The sequence below is a fragment of the Acomys russatus genome, chromosome 26 (assembly GCF_903995435.1).
Source record: "Acomys russatus chromosome 26, mAcoRus1.1, whole genome shotgun sequence".
Taxonomy (NCBI): domain Eukaryota; kingdom Metazoa; phylum Chordata; class Mammalia; order Rodentia; family Muridae; genus Acomys; species Acomys russatus.
In genome coordinates, this window is record NC_067162.1 from 31,408,997 (window position 1) to 31,435,581 (window position 26,585).

Genomic DNA, 26,585 nt, shown 5'->3' on the forward strand with positions numbered 1-26,585 from the left:
TTACTCACATATATGTATATGTACTGTGTGTGTACTTATCCATATAAGCCAGAAAAGAACGCCGGATCCCCTGGACCTGATGTTAGCATTGTAAGTTTCTGTGTGAGTGCTGGAAACTTAACCCTGGTTTTCTGCTAGAGTAACACGTGCTCTTAATCACTGGGCATTCTCTCTACCCCGCCCGATAACAACTTCTGACTTACCTCTGGGCAGGGTGTGCTGGTGGCTGTGTGGGTGTTCGTCAGTGGGCCAAGCTCCATGGCCAGGCTGTCTTCTACTCTTGCTTCTTCCAGTACCTGTGGCTAAGTTTTCCCAAGTGATCCAACAGTTCTGCCATGTCATTGTTCTGCTCCGTGTCCAGTCTGTTTCTCTGTGCTTCAGACATTTGTCTCTGTCTCTTTTTTTCCTTATTTGAGGATTTGCACCTTTCCATCCCCCCCCACCCCACCCCTTCATTCTTCCTCCTCTTCCCTCCCCCTCCTCCTTCATTGCCATTTGAATGAGATTTAAGGACGATGAAAACATAGATGTTTGTGGTTATTACGCCACATTTGGTCACAAATGTAGCTTAGATTTCCATGGCTATTCTGGGCGCATTTGATAAGTGTGTATTTCCTCTTTTAAGTACAGTTGAATTCTGAACACACTGTTCTAATCTCAGTTTTCCCTGAATAATGGGGCTTGGAATTAATTCCACAGCTCTTAAAAAGCTGCTGCTTCATTTTTGTGGGGGAGGGCTGCATCAGATTTTGCTGGATGAATGACCATGATTTAGCCAGCTCTCTATTCATGAACATTTAATTTGATTTGAGTCACTTCTATTATAAATAGTGCGACAGTGATGGTTTTATGCATAGTAATTATCTACTTGTACTGATGTGTGTGTTTGAATAAATTCTTAGAGTAGAATTTCTGACTTAATACAGAATTTAGATTATTTTTTAACCCAGTAGACCATTTTCTCAAGAATGCAAGACATTCTATGAAATGAGAAATACTTGGCTTTTTCCTCATTTAACTCATGGGAAGCCATTTTATTTTACACTGTAAGGGCAGCCAAAGCCAGTCTGGAGCTGAAACTCTGCCCTTGGCAGTGCATTTCCCCTCAACATTCGAGATATGCCATGCTATTTTAGTCCATTTTTTTAAAATCTAAAAGCCTAAAAAAGAAGATATGAAATATTTTCCTTTAGATTTCTGTTTAGCTTTATTGGGCACTTGTGAAATAGAGGGAGAATGAAAAGTTCAAGGTCATCCACAGCTACATAATAAGTTCAAGGTCAGCTTGGGCTACAGGAGAAACTGTCTCAAAAAAAAAAAAAAAAAAAAAAGGAAGAAAAGAAAAGAAATACCTAAAAATATAAAGGGGGCTAGATGTGGCTGTCCATGCTTTTAATCCTAATGCTTGGGAGGCAGAGGCAGGTGGCTACATAATGGAATCCTGTCTCCCTCTCCTCCATGTCCTCCTCCTCCTTTTTTTGGTTTTTCAAGACAGTTCTTTTTTTGTGTGTGTAGATCTTGCTGTACCTGTCTGAGATTCTATCTTAGAAGAGAGAGAGAGGGGAAAAGGTAGGAAGGGAGAAGAAAAGAAAATGTGGGAGCAAGATACTTCAGTAGGTAAAGGCACCTGCTGCCAAGCCCAGTGACCTGAGTTTTATCTCTGGGACCAACATGGTGGTTGGAAAGAACCAACTCCTGCAAGTTGTCCTCTGACCTCCACACATACACCATGGCACATGCACACACACATACATAAGTAAATGGCATACCATGTGATGTTTCAATACATGTACACAGTAATTTTCTGAGATATTGTATTCACTTATCATAGGGATCGTCCATGCGAAGTGTACAATTTAAGCTACAGAAGTAGTGAATGGCCCTGGGGTCAATTCCCAGCACTAGAAAAAAATAATCTGCACAATTCAAGAAATCTAAGTGTGGTACTGTGTGGCTATAATCCATCATTTGGGAGGCTGAGGAAGGAGGATAAGTTCAGTAGCCTGGCCTAAATTGTAGGGCTGTTCCTTAAAACAGTAGTAGCAACAGTTTGTTGTTGTTGCTTTTGTTTTTGTCATCACCAAGTGCTGGGATTTAAGGTATATGTCACCATACCCAGATATTATTTTCAAAGATTAAAAAATGTACGTGTGTGTGTGTGTATGTGTGTGCGCGCGTGCGCGTGTGTGTGTATACTGATGCTGGTGCCCTCAGAAGCCAAAGGCATCAGAGCCCCTGGAATTTGACGCTGCTTAGAACTGAACTCTGGTCCTCTGCAAGAGCAGTTCATACTCTTAACCACTGACCCATCTCTCTAGCCCCAAACAACAGTTTTTTTTTTTTCTAAAATATACAATTGAGTGGTCTTTATTATAGTCATGGGAGGCATACCATTTTGAAGGTCAGTTTTAGAATGTTTTAAATCACTGCAGAAAGACTCTGTATCCAGTAGCAGTCACTTATCACTCATACCCAACTCTCACAGCCTTAAGCGGCCACTCCATCTACTTTCTCTGTGTATAAAATCAGCCCCCATCTGCGCAGCCTGTATAAGCAGAGCTGCACAATCTGGTGGGTCCTGTGCCTTTTACAGCTTTGTCTGCTGAAGTGCCTGAGGAGTTTGGGTGAGTAGGTAGTTTTCCAGATTAAGTACGCACTTTGGGTGGTTGTTATCTGCCCAGGAAAAGGGAGTCAGATTAGTTTTGAAGTCAAGATGGCTTAGCAGGCTCTGGAGATAAAGGCAGTCAGCGCCACCATTTAGAGCTCTCCATGTTTACAGTCACTGAAGCCAGCCTGGCCCTACACTCACTCCTTCCTGCGGAAAGGCCTCCAGATCACTCGGCAGGACTAGGGATCATCTGGAGGTCACTGCTTCCATCAAATGGGTTTTTCTTTTATAATCGGAGTCAGGGCGGGGCAATGACTTTGCAACATTGGTTGTTTTATTACAAAACGGACTTTGAGGAAGAATTTCCCTGTTGAGCCAGTTCACCTGTGCCCTATCCTGTGCCCAGCACGGAGCACAATGTTCCTGTGCGGCTTCCCTTGAGTTTTGGCTTCACCTTGACTGTTTATACCCTCCCTGCTGCGTAGCACCCGGCTGCACTCCTCTCCTGTAGTCAGAGCGGAAGGCACCTAGATGGGTCGTGCAGATCCTACTGCCAGGGGGACCAGTGTGTCATGGTTCCTTGAAGCCTGTGCTGACTCAGAAGTTACCCCATTTTTCAAATTACAAAGGAAATTACCAAGTGGGAGGGACCAAAGGTTGTGTGTAGGCTACAACATAACCCCAGTATGACAAATTAGGAAAGCTTACAGGTAATAAACACCAATAAGTAAGTAAGTAAGTAAATACAACCTTCATCCTTTGAACTAGCGTGGTCCTCACCTTTATATATTCTTATCACTGCCAGGCGCTTCCTTTATCCCTGAGATAAACTCTCAGGTAAGAGCTGCATTCTGCAAGGAAGCCTCCAGCGGCAGCAAGAGGCCCTCGGCAGTTGTCTGCGGAGCGGGCCAGCAGGAAGATAAGCTTGGCAGGTGAATCCAGGATGGTGGGAAGTGAGGCTATGCTGAGCCCTTGGTGCCCTTTTTCTGGAAGAGTGGGGGCAGTTAATTCTGCCTGGTGTAGCTAAACTTCAGCATTACAGGAAGAGAAAGAAAATCTAATAGGGGGTGTCCTAGTTAGGGTCTCTATTGCTGTGATGAATCACCATGACTACAGCAACTTGGGGAGGAAAGAGGTTATTTGGCTTTTGCTTCCAAATCACAGTTCACCATTGAAGGAGGCCAGGATAGGAACTCAAACAGAGGAGAAACCTGGAGGCAGGGGCTGTGGCAGGAGCCATGGAGGGGTGCTGCTTACTGGCTTGCTCGGCCTACTTTCTCATAGAATGGAGAACCACCAGCTGAGGGGTGGCACCACCTACAATGGGCTGGGCCCTTCCCCCATTGATCACTAATTAAGAAAATGCCTTACTAGCCAGGTGAGGTGGCACATGCCTTTAATTCTAGCACTTGGGAGGTAGAGGCAGGCAGATCACTGTGAGTTCGAGGCCAGCCTGGTCTACAAAGTGAGTCAAGGGCAGCCAAATAAATAAATAAAATGCCTTGCAGCTGGAGCAGATGCATCTCTGAGTTCCAGGCCAGCCTGGTCTACAGAGTAAGTTCCAGGACAGCCAACACTACACATAGAAATGCTGTCTTGAAAACAAACAAAGAAACAATAATAAAGAAAAGAACTGACACAAATATAAGTTAGTATTTATTAGCTTATGTATCCAGAATGTCTAGTGAGTAGGGACAGAATTAGACCTGAGGCTCAGGGGGTCGATCTTCCCTTTCTCTCTTCTCTATGTTGGTGTTTTGCTGGGTGGGTTTTATCCTCCAGTGGCCACCGGGAACTCCAGGATACTAATTTAAACAAACCGGGGCTGGGGGCTACATTGTCTTGGAGTTCCAGCCTGGGTTCTGGAATCTAGCCTCCTTGCTGATCCCTGAACTGGTCATTGTGATGGGGATGGGGCAGAGTGTTGTAATTTGCCACCGTGGGGAATGAGTCCCAGCCAGAGGGAGGTCAAGTGGGTTGTTAGCACACTTTAATAGCACTCAGACAGAGACTGGGGAGTGGGGACCACTGATTCCCAAAGGAAGCCTATCAGGAGGGAGTAGATGGTGTGCACAGCCACATGTCTGAGCTTGTCTGAAGAAGCAAATAACTATTTCTGCTAAAGACTAGAGAGAGAGCAAATAGAAATAAACAATAGCAGGAGAGACATCAGGAAAAGATAGTTTCAGAAATGCTAGCTAAGACAGTTTTATACAGCAAACCCCATTTCCCCCTCGGTTCACTACAAAGTTATTACTCTACTCCTAAGGGAAACAAATCCACTGGGTTCTAAGTGAGAGCTCTCCTAAGTGAGAGCGGCTGCAGTGAACCATACTGAGCTGGGGGCGGCTTGCAGCTGCCACTTGCCAGTTCACTTTTCTTTGAGGTTTTTCCAGAATCTACAAGCTGTTTCCTTTCTCTTTCTTAGTAAACAATTCATTTACCTTTTCCTTAAGCCACTGACATATTTCCTATGCCGGAATACTCCCTGATGTTAGCTGGAACACCAAGGACTTCTCCATCGGGTTACATAATAGAGTGGACTACAGCTCTCTGTCACAGCCTGAAACTCCACATGAGCAGAGAGATTCCTGGGCTCCTTGAAATAGGGGTAATGAAGAAGCTAGAAAAGAGGGTGGAGGGCTGGAGAGATGGCTCAGTGGTTCAGAGCACTGACTGCTCTTCCAGAGGACCAGGGTTCAATTCCCAGCACCCACATGGCAGCTCACAACTGTCTGTAACTCCAGGATCTGGCACCCTCACACAGACATATATGCAGACAAAACACCAATGCACATAAATAAAAATAAATAAATTAAAAGAAAAAAGAAAAGATGGTGGCTAGACAGGGGCAGCCCTCAGCAGGTGCAGAGGGCAAACAGTGGCGTGATATGTAAATGTACCTCCTCCTCTTCCCCTCTTCCTCGTTAGTCTCCTTTTTCTCCTCTTTTTCTTTACGGCTTTTGAAACCGGTTCACTTTGTAGCCCAGCTGCTCTGGAATCTTCAATATGTAAACCAGACTGGCCTCAAACCTGTGGCCCTTCTGAGTACTGTGATTACAGGCGTAAACCACCACCATCTGCTGTTTTGAGCCCTTTTTACTCATTCATTTGTTGAATCATTAAGTAAGTAGTTATTGAACACCTACTGTGTGCTGGCCCATTTCTAGGCTTTCAGGATACAGTGGGAAACAAAATCCTTCACTCCGCAGCCGGCATTCCAAGGAGAAGGGCAGACAATCCGTAGAGCAGTTTGTCAGCTAACAGCAACACTATGTGCTGAGAAGAAAATAAAGCAGGGGAGAAGGGTCAAGTTATAGTGGAAGGAGACAGCTACTTCTTATTTTAAAACAGAGCTGGGCGTGGTGGCGCACGCCTTTAATCCCAGCACTCGGGAGGCAGAGGCAGGCGGATTGCTGTGAGTTCGAGGCCAGCCTGGTCTACAAAGGGAGTCCAGGACAGCCAAGGCTAACAGAGAGAGACCCTGTCTTGAAAAACAAACAAACAAACAAACAAACATCTATTTTAAAAGAGGACATGAGCTAGGAGTTGGGGAGCAAGCCGGCAATGTTTGCAGAGGAGAAGCCCTTGCAGTAACAGGAAGTGAGGCCCAGATATAGAGCCAGAGCAGACTGCTGTGCTAAAAATCAAAAATAACAACAACAATAAAACCCAAGGAGGGCAGAATTGTTCAGGACACGTGAGCAAAGAGCAGTATGTTTAAAGAGAGTTCCTTGGATTATGGAGAGAGGGGTGGGGCGGGAGGGAGAGTAGGCAGTGGAGGGGGAAGAGAGAAACCATTGAGGGCTGGGGCAGAAAAATGAAGGGGCCTGATGCCTGATTTATTTGTTTGGTTTCTGTTCGTAGCCTTGGCTGTCCTGGCTCAGGAGACCAAATTGGCCTCGAACTTGTCTGTCTCTGCCTCCCAAGTGCTGAGGTTAAAGATGTGCGCCGCCACCACCACTCAGCCTAATTTGTATTTTTAAACAGTTTTTCCCGCTGCAGTGAGGAGTAAGGGTAGAAGCAGGCAGAACAACTAGAGGGTTGCTGAGTAAACGTGGACCTGGCCCTGGGGACCTGAGAGGTTTAGACCTCTCAGGGAGTCTCAGGGAGACCTCTGAGGCTGATTCCTTCTCTGTGTGTGCTCTATGGCTGCAGGAGAAACGCACACACTTCTTTAGAGGGGGTAACCTTTGCTCCCTGAACTAGTTCGGGGACCATCAGCCTTATCCTTCCTTCACTGCATCCCTGCTGAGGTTGCTGGGCTCAGATGTGGCAGCACTCTTGTAGGGTACATACTGTGGAGGCCCTGCCATGGATGGGGGAAGGGATCCAGGAAAATCAGCCTTAAGATGAGATCTAATACCTTTCATGCCCAGAAGACTCTGAAAATGGGAAACCTGCTCTCACACTTTTACTTTTGCAAGAGAAATCACACAGCTATAGCAAAGGCAGGAAGCTCTGCTGTATTTTAGGCTGATGTCCACAGAACATCTGCTCATCAAACCCTAGAATCTTAAAATCCAGAGACTCCCTAGTGGACCCTTGCTGCTGTGCAAATTCAGACAGTGCCGTGTAGAGACTTGGTTTTACTGCAGATATCCACAGAGAGTCCACAGATCACAGAATGTCCATGCAATACCTTAGAGCCCTGGCTAGGATTAGCAAAGCCAGGGACCAGAGCTTCCAGTCATCACCATCCACTTATAAGGGTCATCTAGCCAAACAGAGTGCAGCCTTGGCCTGCAGAGTTATAGGTGTCTTGAAATGTCTTTGTGTGGGCTGGTGAGATGGCTCCCAGAGAAAAGGTGTCTGCCGCCAAGCCTGATGGCCTGAGTTCAATACCCAGGACGCATGTAAATGATAGGACAGAAATGGCTTCTACAACTTTATTCTACACATACACACACACACACACACACACACACACACACACACACACACACACTCACACACTCTCTCTCTCACCTGAATTAATAAATGTAAAAATAGATAAATAAATCTTTGTATTCATCCCATCACAGGATATCTAGATTTACTCACCTTTCCATCCTAAATAATGAATTCTTTGTTTCGACCCCAGGGGTTGCCCTTCTCTCAGATGTGTGCCCTGAGGAAATCTTGGTTGACCTATTGACCAAATACGACAGCGGCAAAGACAAGCACACTCCCGAGACCAGAATGAAAGTTGGAGAGGTCCTGATGCGAGTTGTCAGAGCATTAGGTGAGTTTTCTGTTAGTTTTGGTTTTGGTTTTGGCTTCCATTCCATTCCTCTGAAACAGAGCAGTGTGGTTTTAAAATCTTTGGGTACTGGAAGGGGCACCCTACCCCTACAGGTGGGGAGGTCAGGGGTGGTGATGAACTGTTTAGGTATCGAGCACATGTTCAGCAAGTAAACCCATGAGAAGATCGTTTCGTTTCCTATAGCTGCGTAGTTTCCTTCTCAAGAGCTGTGTTTTCGGGGAGGCAGAGGCAGGCGGATCTCTGAGTCCAAGGCCGGCCTGGTCTACAAAGCGAGGCCAAGACAGCCAGGGCTGTTACACAGAGAAACACTGTCTCGAAAAACAAAAACAAAAAACAAAACCGCTTTACATGAAATTACTTTCAGTTTATGCATACTCAAAACAGAAGTGAACTTTGCGTTTATAGTTGTACATATTCAAATATTGCAAAGTTCAGAAAATTACAAAATCTGAGTGACTCCGATCCTCTGCTGTTACCTGTGCTGGTGTGCCAGGTGCACAGAGGAAACAACTTGGAGTTCTTTAAAGGGAAATATGGCTTGTTTGTATGGCACAAGCAGTATTCTTATCTCGCTGATGTTGGGGAGGTCCTTGTGAACGGCAGCATTATGAAGCTTGCCTAATGCACACCTGGTTGCATTGCGTGGACCTTGCTCCTGCCCACTGTCCTCAGCGTGTAGTGGTGGGGAAGGAGCTGTGACGAAGTAGTGTCACCTGCTCTTGGTTTGGATGTGTGGCAGAGGTGGGCAGATCTCTGTAAGTTCAAGGCCAGCATGGTCTGCATATTAAGTTCCAGGCTAGTCAGGCCTACAAAGCGAGGCCCTATCTCAGAAATCAGTGGCACTCGGGGTACTTCCTGTTAGTCAAATCAGAAACACACAGTAACCCCAGAAGCTTCCTTTGCCCTTTCTAGGCTGCACCTGCCGCTGAGATAAGCAATCTTCGGAATTTTTAAAAATCATTTTCAATTTACATTGATTGTTCTTGAACCTCGTTTTAATGGAACGAAATCCCTGTTTCTGATACGCTGGGAAAGCCAGACAGGTCTGACTTTAGGCTCACCTTGTAAACACGCTGTACTTCCTGTGGCCGAGCATTAAGGGGCACACCAGTGTCAGGGCGTCCCACTCTTAGTGATGCTGAGTTGGCGTGCTTGTTATAAACCTGTTAACTGCCGTGGGCTCAGTACTCACGGACAGTCTTACCTGGATACGTTGGGTTTTGTTTTCTGAGTTTTGGCAGTTTTTTTACTTCTTTGGCTTTTTGAGATTATAGTTGCATCATTGTCCTCTTCCTTTCCCTCCCTCTTAACCCATATACCTTTCCTTGCTCCTTCAAAGTCATGGCCTTTTTTTTTTATCAGTTGTTATTACAGCATATGTGTGTGTATATATGTATATAGATATATACACACACATATATATGTGTGTGTATGTATTTTTTTCCCAAATATTACCTTCTCAGTCTGTGTAATGTTATTTGTGTGTGTATTTTCAAGGTTGACCATTTGGTGTTAGAAAAGCAATAGGTCGGGTGTGGGGGCGCAGCCTCTGATCCCAGCACCCGGGAGGCAGAGGCAGGCAGATCACTGTGAGTTTGAGGCCAGCCTGGTCTACAGAACAGCCAAGGCTACACAGAGAAACCCTGTCTTGGGGGGTAAAACCCACAAAAAAGAAAAAGAAAAGCAATTGGTGTGCTTTTCACTGGGGAAGACTGTGTCTCTCACCCCCAGCATTCCTTAGTTGCCTGTAATTCTTTGTGTACGGTTCAGGCTTCAGGCTCTTTCCCCTGTCCGCTTTGGCAAGTCTGTTGCTGTGTTCAGCTCATGCTTAGGAAGTCATGTTTGTGAAACTTTTGTTTTGTTTTGTTTTTTTACGAAGCCCCACTTTATAGCCCAGGTTGGCCTCAAACTCACAATCTTCCTGCTTCAGTTTCTAGGATTATAGCTATGTTTCACCATATCAGGCAGGATTTGATTTTTAAAAAGGTTTATTTTATTATTTTTTAACTCTGTGTATGTGTGAGGGTGGGTGCTTTGGAAATTAGAGGCATTGGATCCCCAGCCCTGGAGTTGCAGACCATGAGCCATCTGATGTGGGTGCTGGCAGCTGAACCCAGGTCCTCTGTAAGAGAAGCATGCAGTCTTAGGCAGATGGATCTCCATGAGTTCAAGTCCAGCCTGGTCTACAGAGCAAGTTCTAGGACAGCCAAGGCTACATAGAGAAAACCTGTATTGAAAAATCAAAACCAAAAAAGAGAAGCATGCAGTCTTAACTGCTGAGCCATCTCTCCAGCCTTACACTGTCAGTTTTGAAAGCCTGTGTATTTAAAGATCTTGAATCATTGATGTTTGTATTATAGATATTTTCTTCTTCAGTTGTTAATCTTTTAGTTTTGTTTCTGAAACAAGAGTTCTGGTTTGTTGTTTTTTTAATGTTTTGTTTTGGTATATGTAAATCTTTCCCTTTATGACTTATTTCTTATATAGCTAGGTCTTCCAAACTATGACTATTTAAGCATGAATGTGTATGTCTTTATCTCTCCCTTTTGATGTAGAGAACATTGTGGTAGGATTTTGGCTTAGTCTGTCTCTTTAAAGGGACTATTCATTTTTTTTTTTAACCTTTAGAAATGTAATCTTAACACATTGTTAAGTTACCAATCATCCCGAATGTTTTTCCATCTGTTTCCTCTTGTGTGGTCCAATGTTGATATTGACAATAACCTGTGGGCTATTATGTACCATTGCATTAAAAAAAAAAAAAAAAAAAAAAGAACTAGGAAAATGTAAGATGTTAAACTGGGTGTGGTGATGCACGCTTGTAATCCTAGCACTGAGAGGTGGGGGTCTGGAGATCCAGTGTGTCCTCCTCTACACAGGGAGTTGGAGGCCAGCTGGGATTTCATGAGACCCTGCCTCAAAAATAACGACCAACCAACCAGCCGGATTAGTTAAAGCCAGGCTGCCTGCTCGTCCCACAGGTTGCTCACAGCTGTGTAAACTCCAGGGGACATCTGTGTAGGAATGACAAGCCCCAAAATTGTCTGTTCCTCAACCTAGGGAGTCTTTCCAGTGCCCCAAGTAACTGCCAACTTGTCTCACAATCTAAGTTGGATTTCTGGCTATTAGGCTTAACTACTCATTCATAAAAACTTATTCATCCCTGGGGGCTGGAGGAATAAATGGCGTAGCAGATAAAAGCACGTGCTGCTCTCCCCAGGGACCTGAGTTCGATTCCTGGCACCCATTATCAAGCAGCTGACTTAATGCCTATAAGTCCAGCTCTGGCTCCACAAGCACCTGCGCTGTGATGTGCACATACAACCACACAGCCCTCACACACATAGAAATGTAATTGTAAAAATAAACATTTTCAAAAATTGTTCACTCATTTCTATAAAACATCTACAAGTTCTCTTACAATTGAGGATTTATTACACAGCTAGCTTCCTCTACTTCCTACCAACCAAGCTACATCTTTTTCCTTTTGATATGGGTTGTTGAGATTCAAACTGATGGCCTCGTGCGTTCCAGGCAAGGGCCCAACCACTGAGACAGGGCTACCTGCCCTTAGAGCCCATGGCCGCCTCTGAAGGAGCTGTGTGTATCTATGTTTTAGCCTCCTTGTCTTCCTTCTACCTTTAGGACCACAAGTTGAACTACTAACTACTCCCTGTGTTTAGAGGACATTTCACTTCATGTCCCTTTCAAACATTTTAAGGAATAGGTGAAAATAATAGTTGGTTTTTGTTGTTGTTGTTGTTGTTATTTTGTCTTTAAAATTTGTTTGGTTGAGTTTTGATGCTAGGGTTTGAACTCAGGACCTTACCCAAGCTAAGCATGCACTTGACAAAGGAGTCACATTTAGCATCCTGGAGTGGTCTTTTATTTAGATGTGGCTCCTTTTAAGTCACATGAATATACATAGAAACATAAGACACATATCTACAGAGACACACAAGCACAGTCATAGACAGACAGACAGACACACACACACACATGTGCATGTGCACCCTGCCAAGTGTAATCCAGTCAGCATGGGTGTGGTTCAGTTCCACAAGCCTTTATACTAATATAATTTGGGAACACTAATGTGGTCAAAGCTAAAGGCTGAAGCCCAGACTAATTTATTATTTTATTTCAAAATGAATAAATAGACGTTTCTCATCCCCCAACTATATGGTAACACATGGTCATTTCAGACCATCTTTAAAAAAAATATTTGAAAGTATTTAAAAGAAAGCTTTCATCCATCATTTTCCTACTAGCAGTAACCACCCTTGGATTACAATTTACTGATCAATGCTGAGGACTGGGCCTAGTGCTTGTGTGTGTGGGCTATACCACTGAGCTGCAGTGCCAACCTTCAGGTTAGGGTTTTATGATTTTTATTTCTCAGAATTCTATTTACACGTATATTCCTGTTTTTATCTAGCATTATTCATGAATACTTTTCTTTTTTAAGTTTATTTATTTATTCTGTGGTGTATCTCTCTGTATCTTTGTGTGTGTGTTTCTCTGTGTATGTGTCCATATGTGTGTATGTATGTGTCTGTGTTTGTGTGTTTATGTGTGTTTCTCTGTGTGTATATGTGTCCATATGTGTGTATGTGTGTGTCTGTGTTTGTGTATTTATGTTTCTCTGTGTGTACATGTGTATGTGTCCGTGTGTGTCTATGTTTGTGTATTTATGTGTTTCTCTGTGTGTGCATGTGTATGTGTCCGTATGTGTGTATGTGTGTGTCTGTGTGTGTTTATGTGTTTCTCTGTGTGTGCAGTGTATGTGTCTATGTATGTATATGTGCGTTTTTCTGTGTGTGTGTGTGTGTGTGTTTGTAGGTCGGAGGACAGCGTGAGGCACTTCTCTTCCTTCAGCATGAAGCTCCCAAGTGCTTTTACCTTCTCAGTCATCACTACAACCTGTTTTCTTTCTTTGTCCATTCCTTTCTGGCTTGCTTTCTCTCATTCTCTTTTGTTTTCTTTATAATGGGCCTTGCTGTGTTGCTGGGGCTATCCTTGAACTCCTGGACTCAAGCTCTCCCCTTCTCAGTTCAAATGTGCACTACCATGCCCAGTTTGTGAGTACCTTGCTTCCCTTTTCTTTTAATTAATTAATTAATTATTTTTATGTGTGCGGGTATTTTGCCTACATATGTGTCTGTGCAGTATGTGCGTGCAGTGCCTGCAGAATTCAGAAAAGGGCATCAGATCCTCTGGAACTGGGGTCACAAACAGCTGTGAGCTGCCATATGGGTGCTGGGAACTGAGCTAGGGTCCTCTGGAAGAGCAGCCAGTGCTCTTAGCCACTTAGCCATCTCTCCAAGCCCCTCATGAGTACCTTTTATATTAATAAATGCCTTCCTGAAAATGCAGTGAGTAACAGTTGTATTATAACCAATGACCTGCATGGTCTGTGGTTTTATTTAGTTATCTTTTAGGGAGATATTCTCTAATTAGGCTGTTCCAGTTTCTTTCTGATTATAAGGAGAATGCTGCTGGTTTTTCTGTTCACTCCCTTTGGTGAACCTTTGATTCCTTTCTCAGAAATGGCCCCTGGGGAAGAAATGATTAGGTGAGAGTACATGTGTGCTTTTAAGACTCTTCAGTTTTAGGGCAATGCTTTCCTTCAGAAATATGCACCTTAGCCAGGTAGTGGTGGTGCATGCCTTTAATCCCAGCACTTGGGAGGCAGAGGCAGGTGGATGTCTGTGAGTTCAAGGCCAGCCTGGTCTACAAAGTGAGTTCAGGACAGTCAAGGCTACACAGAGAAACCCTGTCTCAAAAAACCAAAAAGAAAGAAAGAAATATGCATCTTGATAGCAATGAATGAGACTGTCAGTGTCTCCCAGAGAAAATTTCTTTGATGGCTTCACATTATATTTCCAAACCCTGAGGCCAGCCTGGTCTACAAAGAGAGTCCAGAACAGCCAAGGCAATACAGAGAAACCCTGTCTCAAAAAACCAAAAAAACAAAAAATAAATAAAATTGCAAAGCCAGCCATTTGTCTCTAACTGTGTGTGCCTTTGCTGCACAACGAACCAGGAAACATGGGATGCCTGACTCAGTGGGAGCCTCTTCCAGAGAAGCTGCAGTCTGATGGCATTGCTGTACAGCAGAAAAAACAGCACGTCTTAATTATTTTTAGAGGGAGTATGTAGTCTTGTAATCAGCAAGCTCAGGCAGGTTCCCGTTTGCAACATCAAAGGCTTCTGAAGAGGAGAGTGGAAGGCCTTGGTCACACTGTTTTCTCTGGAGTTTGCCTGTAGGACACATCAGAATCTGGATTTGAATGAGGATGGAACAGAGGAGTCAATTATGGATCTTTGTTGGCGTATGCCACAGCAGGTGGAATTTCCAAGAATCCTGAGGCAAAACAGTGCCTTCTCTCAACACACTCTGTATTCCAGAAAAAGGGTGGGTCTGGGCTTTAGGGTGTATTTCTAACTGTTGAAACTTGCAAAACTCCCTGTCAACCCTTTTCCATGCTGCAGGCTTGGAATTTATGTTTAGGGCTAGCAATCACTTTGCCCCTCCAACTTCATTCAAGTGATGAGCAACTCAGGATCCACGTCTCTCCCACCCCATCCAGCTCCAGGATAAAGCCCATAATCTGATTTTAGAAAACCTATAATCTGTCCGGAGACTAGAGTATTCAGGCTCAGATCCTGCTCTGACAACCCATCTTCTAGCCAATTATAGAAAACAAAGGAAAATGAACATAGTCAGACTTAATATCCACACGCTCAGTTTCTGTTAATTCAACCAGCCATAAATTGACAATATTCTTTTAAAAATTGTGTGCACTAAACATGTGTACAATTTTTTTTCTTAAAATTATCCCCCAGCAGTAAAGTAGAACAGCTATGCATATAGCGCTTACATTACACTAGATATTGTAAGCAATCTAGAGATGACTGAAGCATCTAGGAAGCTGTGTGTAGGTTTTTATAAGGGACTTTCTCTCATGCAGATTTTTGAATCCGCCAGCAGATCCTGAAACCAGTCCCTCACAGATACCAAGTGACAGCTGTAATTGGATTTGTCTAACATGCTGTGATAAGTTCCAGTTGGGCTAGCCTGGTAATTAAGACGACGGTAGTAACTATTCAATAGCGACATAATATTTTACAGGATGATGTGTTATAATTCATACCAGATTCAACTAAATTTGTGACCTCTTTCCAAAGTGAAAGTTATTTTTTTCATTTGCTTTGCTTGCAAAGAGTAAAACTTTCTTGTTTCAAGAAATACAAAGCTGGGCATGGTAGCACACACCTTTAATCCCAGCAGTGGGAACATAGAGGCAGGCAGATCTCTGACTTGGAGGTGTGCCTGGTCAATGTAACGAGTTCCAGGATAGCCAGGGCTTGTCTAAAACAATAACAACAATAAACAAACCAAGATGGGCATAGTGACATAGCTTCAGTCCCAGCACTTGAGAGGCAGAGGCAGGTGGGTGTCTGTGAGTTTGAGGCCAGCCTGGTCTACAGAGGAAGTTTCAGGCCAGAAACAAGGAGCTACAAGGAAAGACCTCATCTCAAAAAGGGGAGACCCCATCTCAGAAAAAAGAAAGAAAGAAAGAAAGAAAGAAAGAAAGAAAGAAAGAAAGAAAGAAAAAGAAAGAAAAAAGAAAGAAAGAAAGAAAGAAAGAAAAGAAAGAAAGAAAGAAAGAAAGAAAGAAAAAATAATAGATATAATTTGGCCTAGTGATATGGCCCAGTGGGAGAGTGCTTGCTTAGTTTATGGAGGTCCTGAATATTTTTCCCAGTTAAAAAAAAGTGCACTCCAGCATTAATGTGTTCTCTCATTACATGACCTGATGACTAGTCAGAGGAAGGTGAAATAAATCACCTTCAGAAGCTTGTTGTTGTGATAGGCTAATGGGAAGGCTCAGTGCTTGCCTCTGAGTCTGAGGATTTACATGGTAGGTGCATGACTGCCACATATGTGTGGTGGCGTGCACATGTGTGCACATGCACAAGTAGATAGGTTTACATTTAAATTCTGTTAAGGAGTTGATTGTTGCTTCTGCAGTGCTGTGTTTGTTGAACCCAATGCCCCTTGTCTCCTAAGTAAGTGCTCTACTGCTCAGCTGCATGCCCAGCCCTGAGGTACCTGCCTCTGCCGAGCTGATTTAAAGCTGCACTGTCATTTACACACAAATGTCATGGGAATCTAATCCGGTAGTTTGCCCAGCTAGCTTTACACTTGTTATACTTTTTTTTTTTTTTAAATAACACATCTTGCTAATATAGCCTTGATTGGCCTTAACCTCATAATCTTCCTGTCTTGGCCTCCTGAATGGTAGGTTTGTAGATATTACAATTGTACCTGGCACTGAGTTTTATTTTTGATTTTTTTTTTAATTAATGTGGAATAAGATTAATCATGATTTTTCAAGCTTTGTTTCTATTGCCTAAATTACTTTCATGATTGATTGTCTAATCCTAAGCCATTGTGTTCCTTGGTTAAACCTTGTGTAGTGTAGTATACTACTAGTTTGTCTGATCGTGTTTTGTTACACATTTGTGCCTTTTTTTGTGAAAGGCCTATAGTGTATAGTCTCAGATATTGGGAGTGGGTGGGTATGGTTTCCTTATATCCTTGTTTTGGGTTTGTTTTAGGGCAATTTTGTCTTCAAAATGATTTATAAATTAGCCTCTGCTCTATTTTTTTAAAAAAGCTTTTGAGTCCAGGACATGGTGGCACATGCCTTTACTTGGGAGGCAGAGACAGGCAGATCTATGAAGCCAGCCTGGTCTATGAGTGAGTCTAGGACAGCCAGGACTCTGTTACACAGAGAAATCCTGTCTTGAAAAACAAAAACAAACAAACAAACAAAACAGATTTTGCATAGAGTTTATTGTTTACTTCTAAATAATTTATAGAATTTACTTATGAAGACATTCGGTAGTTCTCACTATGTGTGAGTTTTTGTTGATGATGATTTTTGTTTTTTATTGAAGCGGATATCACTCTGAAGCACAGGCTGGTCTAAAGTTCTCCATGCAGCCCATGCTGCCTCAGCCTTTCAGATCTGGGATCACAGGTGGGAGCCACTGTACCCAGCTGAAAGTTTTTAAATTTCTCTTGTACACATAGGACTATCAGATTTTCTTCTTTTTCTCCTCCTCCTCCTCCTCCTCCTTTTGTTTTCTGAGACAGGGTTTCTCTGTGTAGCCTTGGCTGTCCTGGACTCGCTTTGTAGGCTAGGCTGGCCTTGAACTCACAGCGATCCACCTGCCTCTGCCTCCCGAGTCCTGGGATTATAGGCCACCACGCCCAGCTGAGCTAGCTTTTCAATCTCATCAATTTCTCCAGTCGTTTTTTGGCTCTTGGTTTCTATCTTCTATTTCTCTTTTCTTCTATTTTAATCATCTATCATTGCAACACAAATTACCTGGAAACACAGTCAATTAAAATAACAAAATATTATGTTCCAGTTCCTGTAGAGTAGGTGTCCAGCAAGGCTTTGCTGAGTGTCTTGCCTCTCCTGAGGCTGTGGTCAAGGAAGCTGGGCTGTAGAACTGAAGACAGAACCAATTTCAGTTTAATTCATTTTGCTGGTGACAATTTTTTTAGTCTGTTGGACCAAAGACTTCAGCTTTGTTTTATCATCCTTTGCTTTTTTTTTTTTTTTTTTTTTTTTTTAAGATCCCTGAATGCTCAGGGCTTTTTAAAAAAGATTTATTTATTTATTTATTATGTATACAGTGCTCTGCCTTTACGTACACCTGCACACCAGAAACAAGCAGTAGATCTCATTATAGACGGTTGTGAGCCACTGTGTGGTTGCTAGGAATTGAACTCAGGACCTCTAGAAGAGCAGACAGGATCTTAACCTCTGAGCCATCTCTCCAGTCCTCATCCTTTGCTTTTTATAATTAGTGTGTGTGGTCTATTGTATGTTTGTGTTGGGTGTCTGTATGGATGATTTTGTGTATATGATTGTGGTGTTACTGTGGGTGTGCATACACATACATGTGCATGCTGGTACATACACACAGCTGAAACCCTGTCTCAAGGGGGGAAAAAAGTAACTAGCAGGTACATCCACACATGTATGTGAAAACTAGAGGTAAACATTGGTGACTTCCTCCCTCACTTGCCACCTTTTTTTATTTAAACAAAATCTTATGTAGCCCAGGATGGCCTTGAACTTAGTATGTAGCTGAGACTCATTATTCTTTTTAAAAAACATTTATATTTATTTTAATTGTGTGTATATGTATGTGGGATATGTGCACATGTGAGTGCAGGTTCCCTCAAAGGCCAGAAGAAGGCATCAGTTTCCCTAAACTTATAAAAGGCTATGAGAGCACACAACATGTGTGCTAGGAACCAGGCTCAGGTCCTCTACAAGAACAGTATATGCCCTTAATTATTGAGCCATCTCTTCACCCCATTTATTATTATTGTTGTTGTTGTTGTTGTTGTTTTTCCAGACAGAGTTTCTCTGTGTATCCCTGGCTGCCCTGGTCTTGCTTTGTAGACCAGGATGGCCACAAACTCACCTTGATCCACCTGCTTCTGCCTCCCTAAGTGCTGGGATTAGAGGCATGCACTACTGCACCTAGCTTGTTTTATTATTTTTAATCATCAGTTTTGTCTTATTTAGCGAATAGTGTTGGGTAGCTTGGGAGTATCAAGCTAGGTAGAGAGCATGGAGCCATACTACAGAAGATCTTGAAAGTCGGGCAAGATAATTTAGACTTGATGTCATGGGCATTTGGGAAACAATACGAGGAAAGAAATTTAGGTGTGGTTGGCAGGGGCTTGAAGAATGTTTTTAAAAAAGGAAAGTTAACCCAGAAGCAGAAAGACTCACATGGTATATACTCGCTTATAATTGGGCACTAGCCCAAAAGGCACGTCCCATGAAAGTCTTCACTTATCAGGAGATTGGGATAGATGTGAGGACATCTTACTGAGACTCTTGGTAAGAGAAATATAGGAGATGGGGAAATAGAAGAACCCAGAGGTCCTAGAAACCTACAGGAAGAACATCTTGACAGGTGGATCGGGGCCCAGGGTGGTCTGCTCAAACTATTGCACTAACCAAGGACAATCCAATAGTAAACATCGAACTCCTACTCTGATCTAGCCAATGGACAGAACGTTCTCCACAGTTATATGGAGAGTGGGGACTGACTCTGACATAAACTCTGGTGCCCCATATTTGACTACCTCCACTTGGTGGAGAGGCCTGATGGCACTCAGAGAAAGAATAAGCAGTCTACCAAGATGAGACTTGATAGCCTATGACCATATAGTGGGGAAGAGGTCCCCCTCTGTCATAGACCTAAGGGAGGGCAATAGGGTGAAAGCGGGAGGGAGGGAGGAACAGGAGGATACAGGTGATGGGATAACAATTTAGATGTAATCTGAATAAGTTAACTTTTTTTTTAAAAAGGAGAGCTTGGAGTCAGATAGATAGCTGAGAGGTTGCAATGGTATTTTATGGCACAAAGAGCACAGGATTTGACTAGAGGTATGTGTTGAAAATGATTTTTGAAAAATAGCTATGATAGTACTTCAGGGGAAGAGCTGAGAGACTGCTATCTTTTTGTCCAATATCTAGTGGATATAGAATTATCATTCCTCTAACAACTGTTGTTCTCAGAAGATGCTGAAAGACTCAAATGAGCCGGGCATGGTGGTGCACACTTTTAATCCCAGCACTCAGGAGACAGAGGCAGAGGCAGCCTGATCTCTGTGAGTTTGAGGCCAGCCTGGTCTACAAAATGAGTCTAGAACAGCCAGGGCTGTTTACAGAGAGATACTTTATCTCAAAATACCAAAAAAGTAAACAAAGGCTCAAGTGGAATGGTATATATGAACCCACTGACACACAAGTGTTGTTACAGAGATGTATTTACCCTGTATTAACTCTGGTAGTGGGGATTTCAGGTACCGAAGTGGACAGGACAGCCACTGGGCACAGAATAAGAATTTGATGTATATGGACTTAGTGTTGGGTGCATTTTGCCTTTATTGGGGTGTGCATTGTGACCTCTGTGCCACGATCCCTTGAATTTCTTTCTTGGCTCGTAACATGAAGCGGTGTAGACAAGTTACATAGCCCCGTTCCTTGTGTGTCCATTGGTGGTAATTTCAGCAACTACCCGAGTGGGCTGTTAGAAAGTTAAGCCAGATCACACATGTAAAGTGCTCAGAACCAGCGTCTTCCATAGTCAGGGTAGGTAACTGTGGCATATGGTCTTGTTTCTGTTTGAGCACCTCACATTTCCTCATTCTCCCAGCAAGAAGCCCTCAATCACTGTGAAGTGTGTGATTAACCTGTCCTGCCCTGGAGCACAAGCCACACTAGGCCGTGTATACCACGGCAGTTGCTGGGCTGCATGTTTGAACTGTGCACCTTCCCGTAACTCTGGAACTGGCCTATAGTTGGCTTTGATTGTTATTAGTTCTAGAAGGTGACAGGTTCCAAGAATGAGTGACTTCCTCAGAGCCACACTGATCAGAAACTCAGATTAGATTAGAAAGAGCCTGCCCTTGGCCTTTTAAAAAGTATAAAAGTGGGCAATGATCTGTTTGGCTTAAGAGCCACAATCTGTAGAACTCTACCATTCCCACATGCAAAGCCCACTTCTGATGAACTGTGACAAAAAAAAAAAAGGTTCATAAATACGATAAGAACACACAACTCGGGCTGGAGAGATGGTTCAGAGGTTAAGAGCATTCAGAGGACATAAATCAATGTTTTATTTTGGGGGGGGCGTGGGGTGGGGGAACAGGATCTCACTATGTAGCTCCAGCTGTTCTGGAACTCAATATGTGGAAGAGGCTTGAACTCACAGAGGTCCATATGCCTCTGCCTCCCAAAAGGCAAAGCCACAAAGCCTGACTTTTGTTAATTTTTAAAAAAGATTTATTTACTTATTTATGTATACAATATTCTGCCTGCATGTGTGCGAGCCCACCAGAAGAGGTACTAGATCTCATTATAGATGGTTGTGAGTTACCCTGTGGTTGCTGGGAATTAAACTCAGCTAGTGCGCTTAACCTCTGGGCCATCTCTCCAGCCCTAGTTGTGTGTTCTTACAGTATTTATGAATCTATTTTTTATTGTCCTGGTTCATCAGAGGTGGGGCTTTATGGGTGGGAATGGTAGAGTTCCACAGATTGTGACTCTTAAGCCAAACATAGGTCACTGCCCACTTTTATACTTTTTATAAGTTAAGAATGAATTTCTCACCCAGGCCGTTGTGGCAGCACGCCTTTAATCTCAGCACTTGAGAGGCAGAGGCAGGTGGATCGTGTGAGTTCGAGGCCAGCCTGGTCTACAAAGTGAGTCCAGGACAGCCAAAGCTACACAGAGAAACCCTGTCTCGAAAAAAAAAAAAAAAAAGAATCTCTCAATTTTATATAGTTGAGGAGGGAGAGAAGAATCTTTTGTGTCATCATTTTATAATTATGTTCAGTGCAGATTGCAGTGTCCACAAATAAAGCTTCACAAAAACAGTCTCATTCATTTACATATTTTCTGTGGCTTCAAAGCTGTGTAGTAGCAACTGAAAGTGAGCAAAGTCAGAGGCATCCACAGAAAGGCTGCTGACCTTTAGGGCACCACTGCCCGAGTTCACAGTGTGCTGCTATGGCAACCCTTCGCTGTTTGCTCTCCAACAGTTACTCATCTTTCTAAGTTATTCCTGTCTTAGGTTTTAGTTTGTCTTTCCCATATAAAGCTTTGTCTCCTACATTCAAGAGCGGAACCCTTACCTTTTATACTTTGATCTCTTTAAAGAGACATTAAGTAGGAATTGCAATTCTTTTCTAAAAATGACCAGCGACGTGAGTCACCGGCTGGAAGGTACCAGATGCCATTGGCAAGGCAATCCTTCTTTAAAGCTAACAACTAATTGTATTGCATGCCTCCCCATTGTACTCTGTTATTTTTGCTTTTGGTATTCTCATACTTTTTTCCCAGCTCATTCTCTTATTCCAATTTAGACTTGCTTCGTTGTATATGTGAGAGAATGTGGAACAGCTAAGCACTCAATTCACTCTTCTTTTTGCAATTTTTGAAATAGACTTTTGCATTTATTTTGGCTTTTTAAATTGCAAAGAACTAAACCAGAAATCTGATTAAAAGACAGTATTTCTCTAGGAATAAAATATTACTTTTTTTCATGTAGCACTTTATGTAGTAAGAATTGATTTCTCAGCACTTGGAAGATACTCTTAATTTTTTTTGTGGATCGGTAGATTTCTTGCCTGCATAGGCAAAAGAGGGCACCAGATCCCCAAAACTGTAGTTACGGATAGTTGTGAGCCACATTGTGGTTGCTGAGAACGGGTCCTCTGGAAGAGCAGCCAATTCTCTTAACTGCTGAACCATCTTTCCAGCCCCCATGTTAATAATTTAAGCATAAAATTATTCTTAGGCCACAGACTTCCTAATTTATACTTGTCAATGTGATAAATCCAGGGCCTGGGATTCAGTTGTAAAATTCTTCCAAACATGAGGATTTGAGTTTGGATCCCCAGTACTTATGTAAAAACCAGATAAGGCCTGTATCTGTAGACCTTGCACTGGAGGGGTGTTGTGCAGAGCAATAGGAGGAGACACTTGAGCTGGGTGTGGTGGCACACACCTTTAATCCCAGCACTCAGGAGGCAGAGGCAGGCAGCTACTGTGAGTTCGAGGCCAGCCTGGTGTACAGAGTGAGTCCAGGATGGCCAAGGCTACACAGAGAAAGAAGCAGTAGCTCAGTAACTCTTGCCATGTGAGTTTGAACATTTATGTAGCAAATTAAATTCATTAAATCATCTGAATAGTTTTAATACTTTTATAATCACAGAATGCAAAAAATTCTTCATTTAAGTCTATATTTTGTATCCTCTTTTATCTTTTGAAATGACTTTCTATAAGCCAGACTTTTCCTTCTTGTGATCACATTTCTGGATTTTAAATTCAACTCTTGAAGACAGTTTCTGGAGTCTGTTAGTGCCTGGGGCTACTTTTTCAGGGGACCAGATCTGTTTGACTTGTCGACACAGTGACTTTGTGCAGATTGAAGCCCATCTGGGGGTCAGTGAGCTGTCCAGATAGAATAACCAATTTGTTAATCCGTAACTGCACCATTCTGGGCCCCTCCTGTTAAACCTACATGACTGTAGCACGCTGGGCAAGAACCCACTGATAGAAAGAATTTCCTGTCCATTGTTTGGCTCTGTCAGTGAGATATTTATCTCTGGTCTTTATTTGTACATCACTGCTCTCTGAAGAGATGAAAAGAAAACAGTTTTGTAAGTTCAAATGTGAGTTAGGACCTCAGTCACTCCCTCGGCACCTCTTGTCTTCTTTCTTCTCTCTCCCATTTAAAACTTTTCTGGCCAGTGTGGTGGCACACACCTTTAATCCCAGCACTCAGGAGGCAAAGGCAGGTAGATCTCTGAGTGTGAGGCCAGCCTGGTCTACAAAGTGAGTCTGGGACAGCAAAGTCTAGGACAGCCAAGACTACCCAGAGAAACCCTGTACTGAAAAACAAATAGAAAAGAAAAGATAAGAAAGTAATCAGTTTTCAAAAGCTGTTCTACCTTCAACTCTCATTCTTCCAAAGCTTATAAAAAGCAAGTGGGAGGTGTATTGAGATTTACTGGGCTGAGGGACACAGTACAGTAGGTGAAGAGTTTGCCTAATGTGCATGGTGCCCTGGAGTCCATCCCCAGCAGTACTTCAGCTGGGTTTGATGGTGCGAGTCTCTGTCATCCCAGCACGCTGGAGGTGGAGGCAGGAGCATCAGAAGTTCAAGGCCATCCTGAGCTATCTGGAGATTTTTGAGACCCTGTCTTAAACACAACACTTAAAGCATCTATTAATGTGTAGGTAACAGTGTTCTGTTGTGTTATTGGAGGGTTATTTTGCGTGCTTCAATAGTGGGCTGTCTAACCCAAAGGAATAGCATTTGAATGATTAGCTGGGCTCTGAAGCAGTGTAATGAGCTGTTTGCCAGTGCATTGCCTTAACCACTCAGCCTCCTCACTAGTAGAAATATGTGGAAGGGGCTGGAGAGATGGCTTAGCCATTAAGAGTGTGAACCACTCTCCCAGAGGTCTGAGCTCCCAGCGTCCATGTCAGGCAGCTCACACCACCTGTAACTTCATTTCCAGCGAGTCGTGACTCCATAGGCAACTGCATACATGTGTGCAGGTGTGCTCATGTACACATAATTAAAGTAGTTTTAAAAGAAATATTTGGAGATAAGAAGTTGTCTCAGTGTCTTTGAAACATTCTTGATAGATTACTGGTACCAACAACAGTCCTGTCCGGGCTGCATCACTCCTACCTATTTCAACTTCTGTGTGGTTTATACCTTGTGTCACAGGGATCCTGCCGTGGTCTCCCTGAAGCATGTCACAGTATGCATACAATTTGCATCTGAGTCATTCTTGCTTTGGTGGTCCATGTGATGAGGCAACGAGGTGCAGTGAACCAAAGTCAGGAAAGAGCCTAGAAATCTTAACTGACTTGCTGTAGTTCAGGGTCACCTCTTGGTCATATTACTTTACGAAAGAGGATGGCGGGACAAATGAAAAAGTAGCAGGCCAACAGCCGTAGGGAGAAGAGTGGGTCCTGACATGTAGACACCATTAGGGGCACTCCATCCAGGGACTACCCAGCATTCCTGCCCAGTGACTACTGTGACCTGCCTGCCTGACAAGCCCCATCAAGACAGAGGGTGGCTCTAGCAGGCATCTCTGCAGTGCCCTCCCCGAGCATCCGTTCGTGGCTTCACCAGCTTTCACGGGCCATTTACCAGTTTCCTCTTCTGGTTAGGAAATCAGAAGTGTGCAGCCTTGTAACTAAGAAAGAAGGGAGTGGTAATGAATACTTTTGAGAATAAGAAAGAAGAGGTGAGGAATCTTGTTCTCTTGAGCCTAGAACCAGTCGGGTCCCAGTCCTTCGCCGGGGCTGTTAAGTGGAAACGCTGTCTGCCATGCACTAAAGGCCCTCTTTCCCGTTGCCCGTTGTTCACTGCCGTTTTCAAGACTTAAGCACTGCTGCTCTCTTGCTCATGCCTTATAAGCTAAACAAAGAAATATGAAGATTATAAGGACCTTGAAATGTCAGAGCCATGGAGCAGTCAGTTGGCCACGTTCATGCCCTTTGTTTTAGAACGGAAGTTCCTGCAGTTCTTAATGGTGAGCCAAGTAAATGTCCCTGTGGCCGGAGAAAGAGCCCTCTGCCTGGGAACGGAGTCGGCTTTTGAAAGTAGCTGGTGACCCAGGAGCAACCTCTTTTCAAGTTTACTTTTGTGACTTGTGACACAAGGCTATAACTTTTTTTTTTCTTTTGGTTTTTTGAGACAGGGTTTCTCTGTGTAGCCTTGGCTGTCCTGGCTGGTCTCGAGTTCACAGTGATCCGCCTGCTTCTGCCTCCCAAGTGCTGGGATTAAATGCGTGTGCCACCATGCCCGCTTGCTATTACTTTTTTTTTTTGTTGTTGTTTTTTTAACCTACCTCAAAATCTTAGTTGTTTAAACAAGGCATACTGGCCCTTTGCAGCTAAAATGTCTTCAGGTGCACACAGCTTTGTCTCAGTGGCGTCTTGTCAGCCTCACACCTACGTGTGCTACAGTCCTCAGGTTTCTTAGCAGCTCTGTGGAAAGGAAAGGAGAATGAAATCAGAAAAGTGATTGTTAAAGATCCAGATTTACCCATGATTGTTTTTAAATGATGAGTTCCATCAAAAGTTAATTGTATTTAAATTGTTTCATTTCTAAATGGCTTTGACAGAGGAAATCCTGCCTGTAAGATGTGCTGTGTTGGGCTGATTTTCTTGTGACCTTGACAGAATCACAATCTGTTGACTCTGGTACACATGGCAACTGGTCGGTTTATCATAGCAAGGACAGAAGCAGCAGGTGACAGATCAGATCTTATCATGTCTCCTGTTTGCTCCTTTGGGTCATCAGGAACATGCTGTAATGTCACGTGGCCCTGCAGGGGTCACTGTGCCTGTGGTTTGCTGATTTCTGAACTAATGGGAATCCAGACAGGGGGAAATTATTTCTTCCTTTTTGCAGTTATCGACTTACTGATATGAAACACATGTAGTTTTGGGTTTTGTTTTTGTTTTTTCTATTTTACACTATTAGACAGGCAAGTCCAAGGCAGGGTTAACTCTTTTCCACTTTCTTTTACTATGTGCTTAATTTTTCACCTACTAAAGTAATCTCTTCTTATGAAATTGTTCAGACGAATTTGAATTCTTTCGTAATCTCCTTGAGCACACAGCTGTTTGTTTCTCAGTAAGGTGATTGCTAGCTTCCAGGGCAGAAAGGGAGCTGTAGATAGCCAGGTGTTACGATGATTTCATGAGGTAAAAGCCCTTAGAGCTAGCCGGTGACAGATGGCTGACCAGGACCTACTCAGGCTTCTCTGTGTTCACCTGCCTGAGCTGTTGGGAATTGTCCGAAGGAAGGATGGCATCTCTCCAGCTCCAGTTTCCCAGGTATCTCCTAGTCAGTAGCCAACTGTCCGCAGAGGACTTCCTGAATGTAGGGGGGGGGGGGGATTTGAAGTTGTTGTTCATAAAGCCCATAAGACAGGCATATTGTTAAGAAGACAAGAGAACAGTGACTGTTTGCCTGAGTCAGGAGGCACTTGTGTGCCATTATCCAGACAAAAGGTCTCAAATAAGATTCAAATGAAGCAAGAGGGACATCTCATCTAGGTGAGTGGGGGGGGGGGGCAGCAGCCAA

General features: G+C 43.4%; 1 protein-coding gene across 1 annotated transcript in view; it reads left to right on the forward strand.

Annotated features, from left to right (window-relative positions):
* Tango6 (transport and golgi organization 6 homolog) overlaps positions 1-26,585 on the forward strand; it is a 156,978-nt gene that overhangs the window by 83,982 nt on the left and 46,411 nt on the right. Inside the window, exon 15 of the mRNA XM_051169082.1 lies at positions 7,692-7,832. Within this exon, the coding sequence (XP_051025039.1) occupies positions 7,692-7,832 (141 nt within the window). The remainder of the gene's footprint in view (positions 1-7,691; positions 7,833-26,585) is intronic.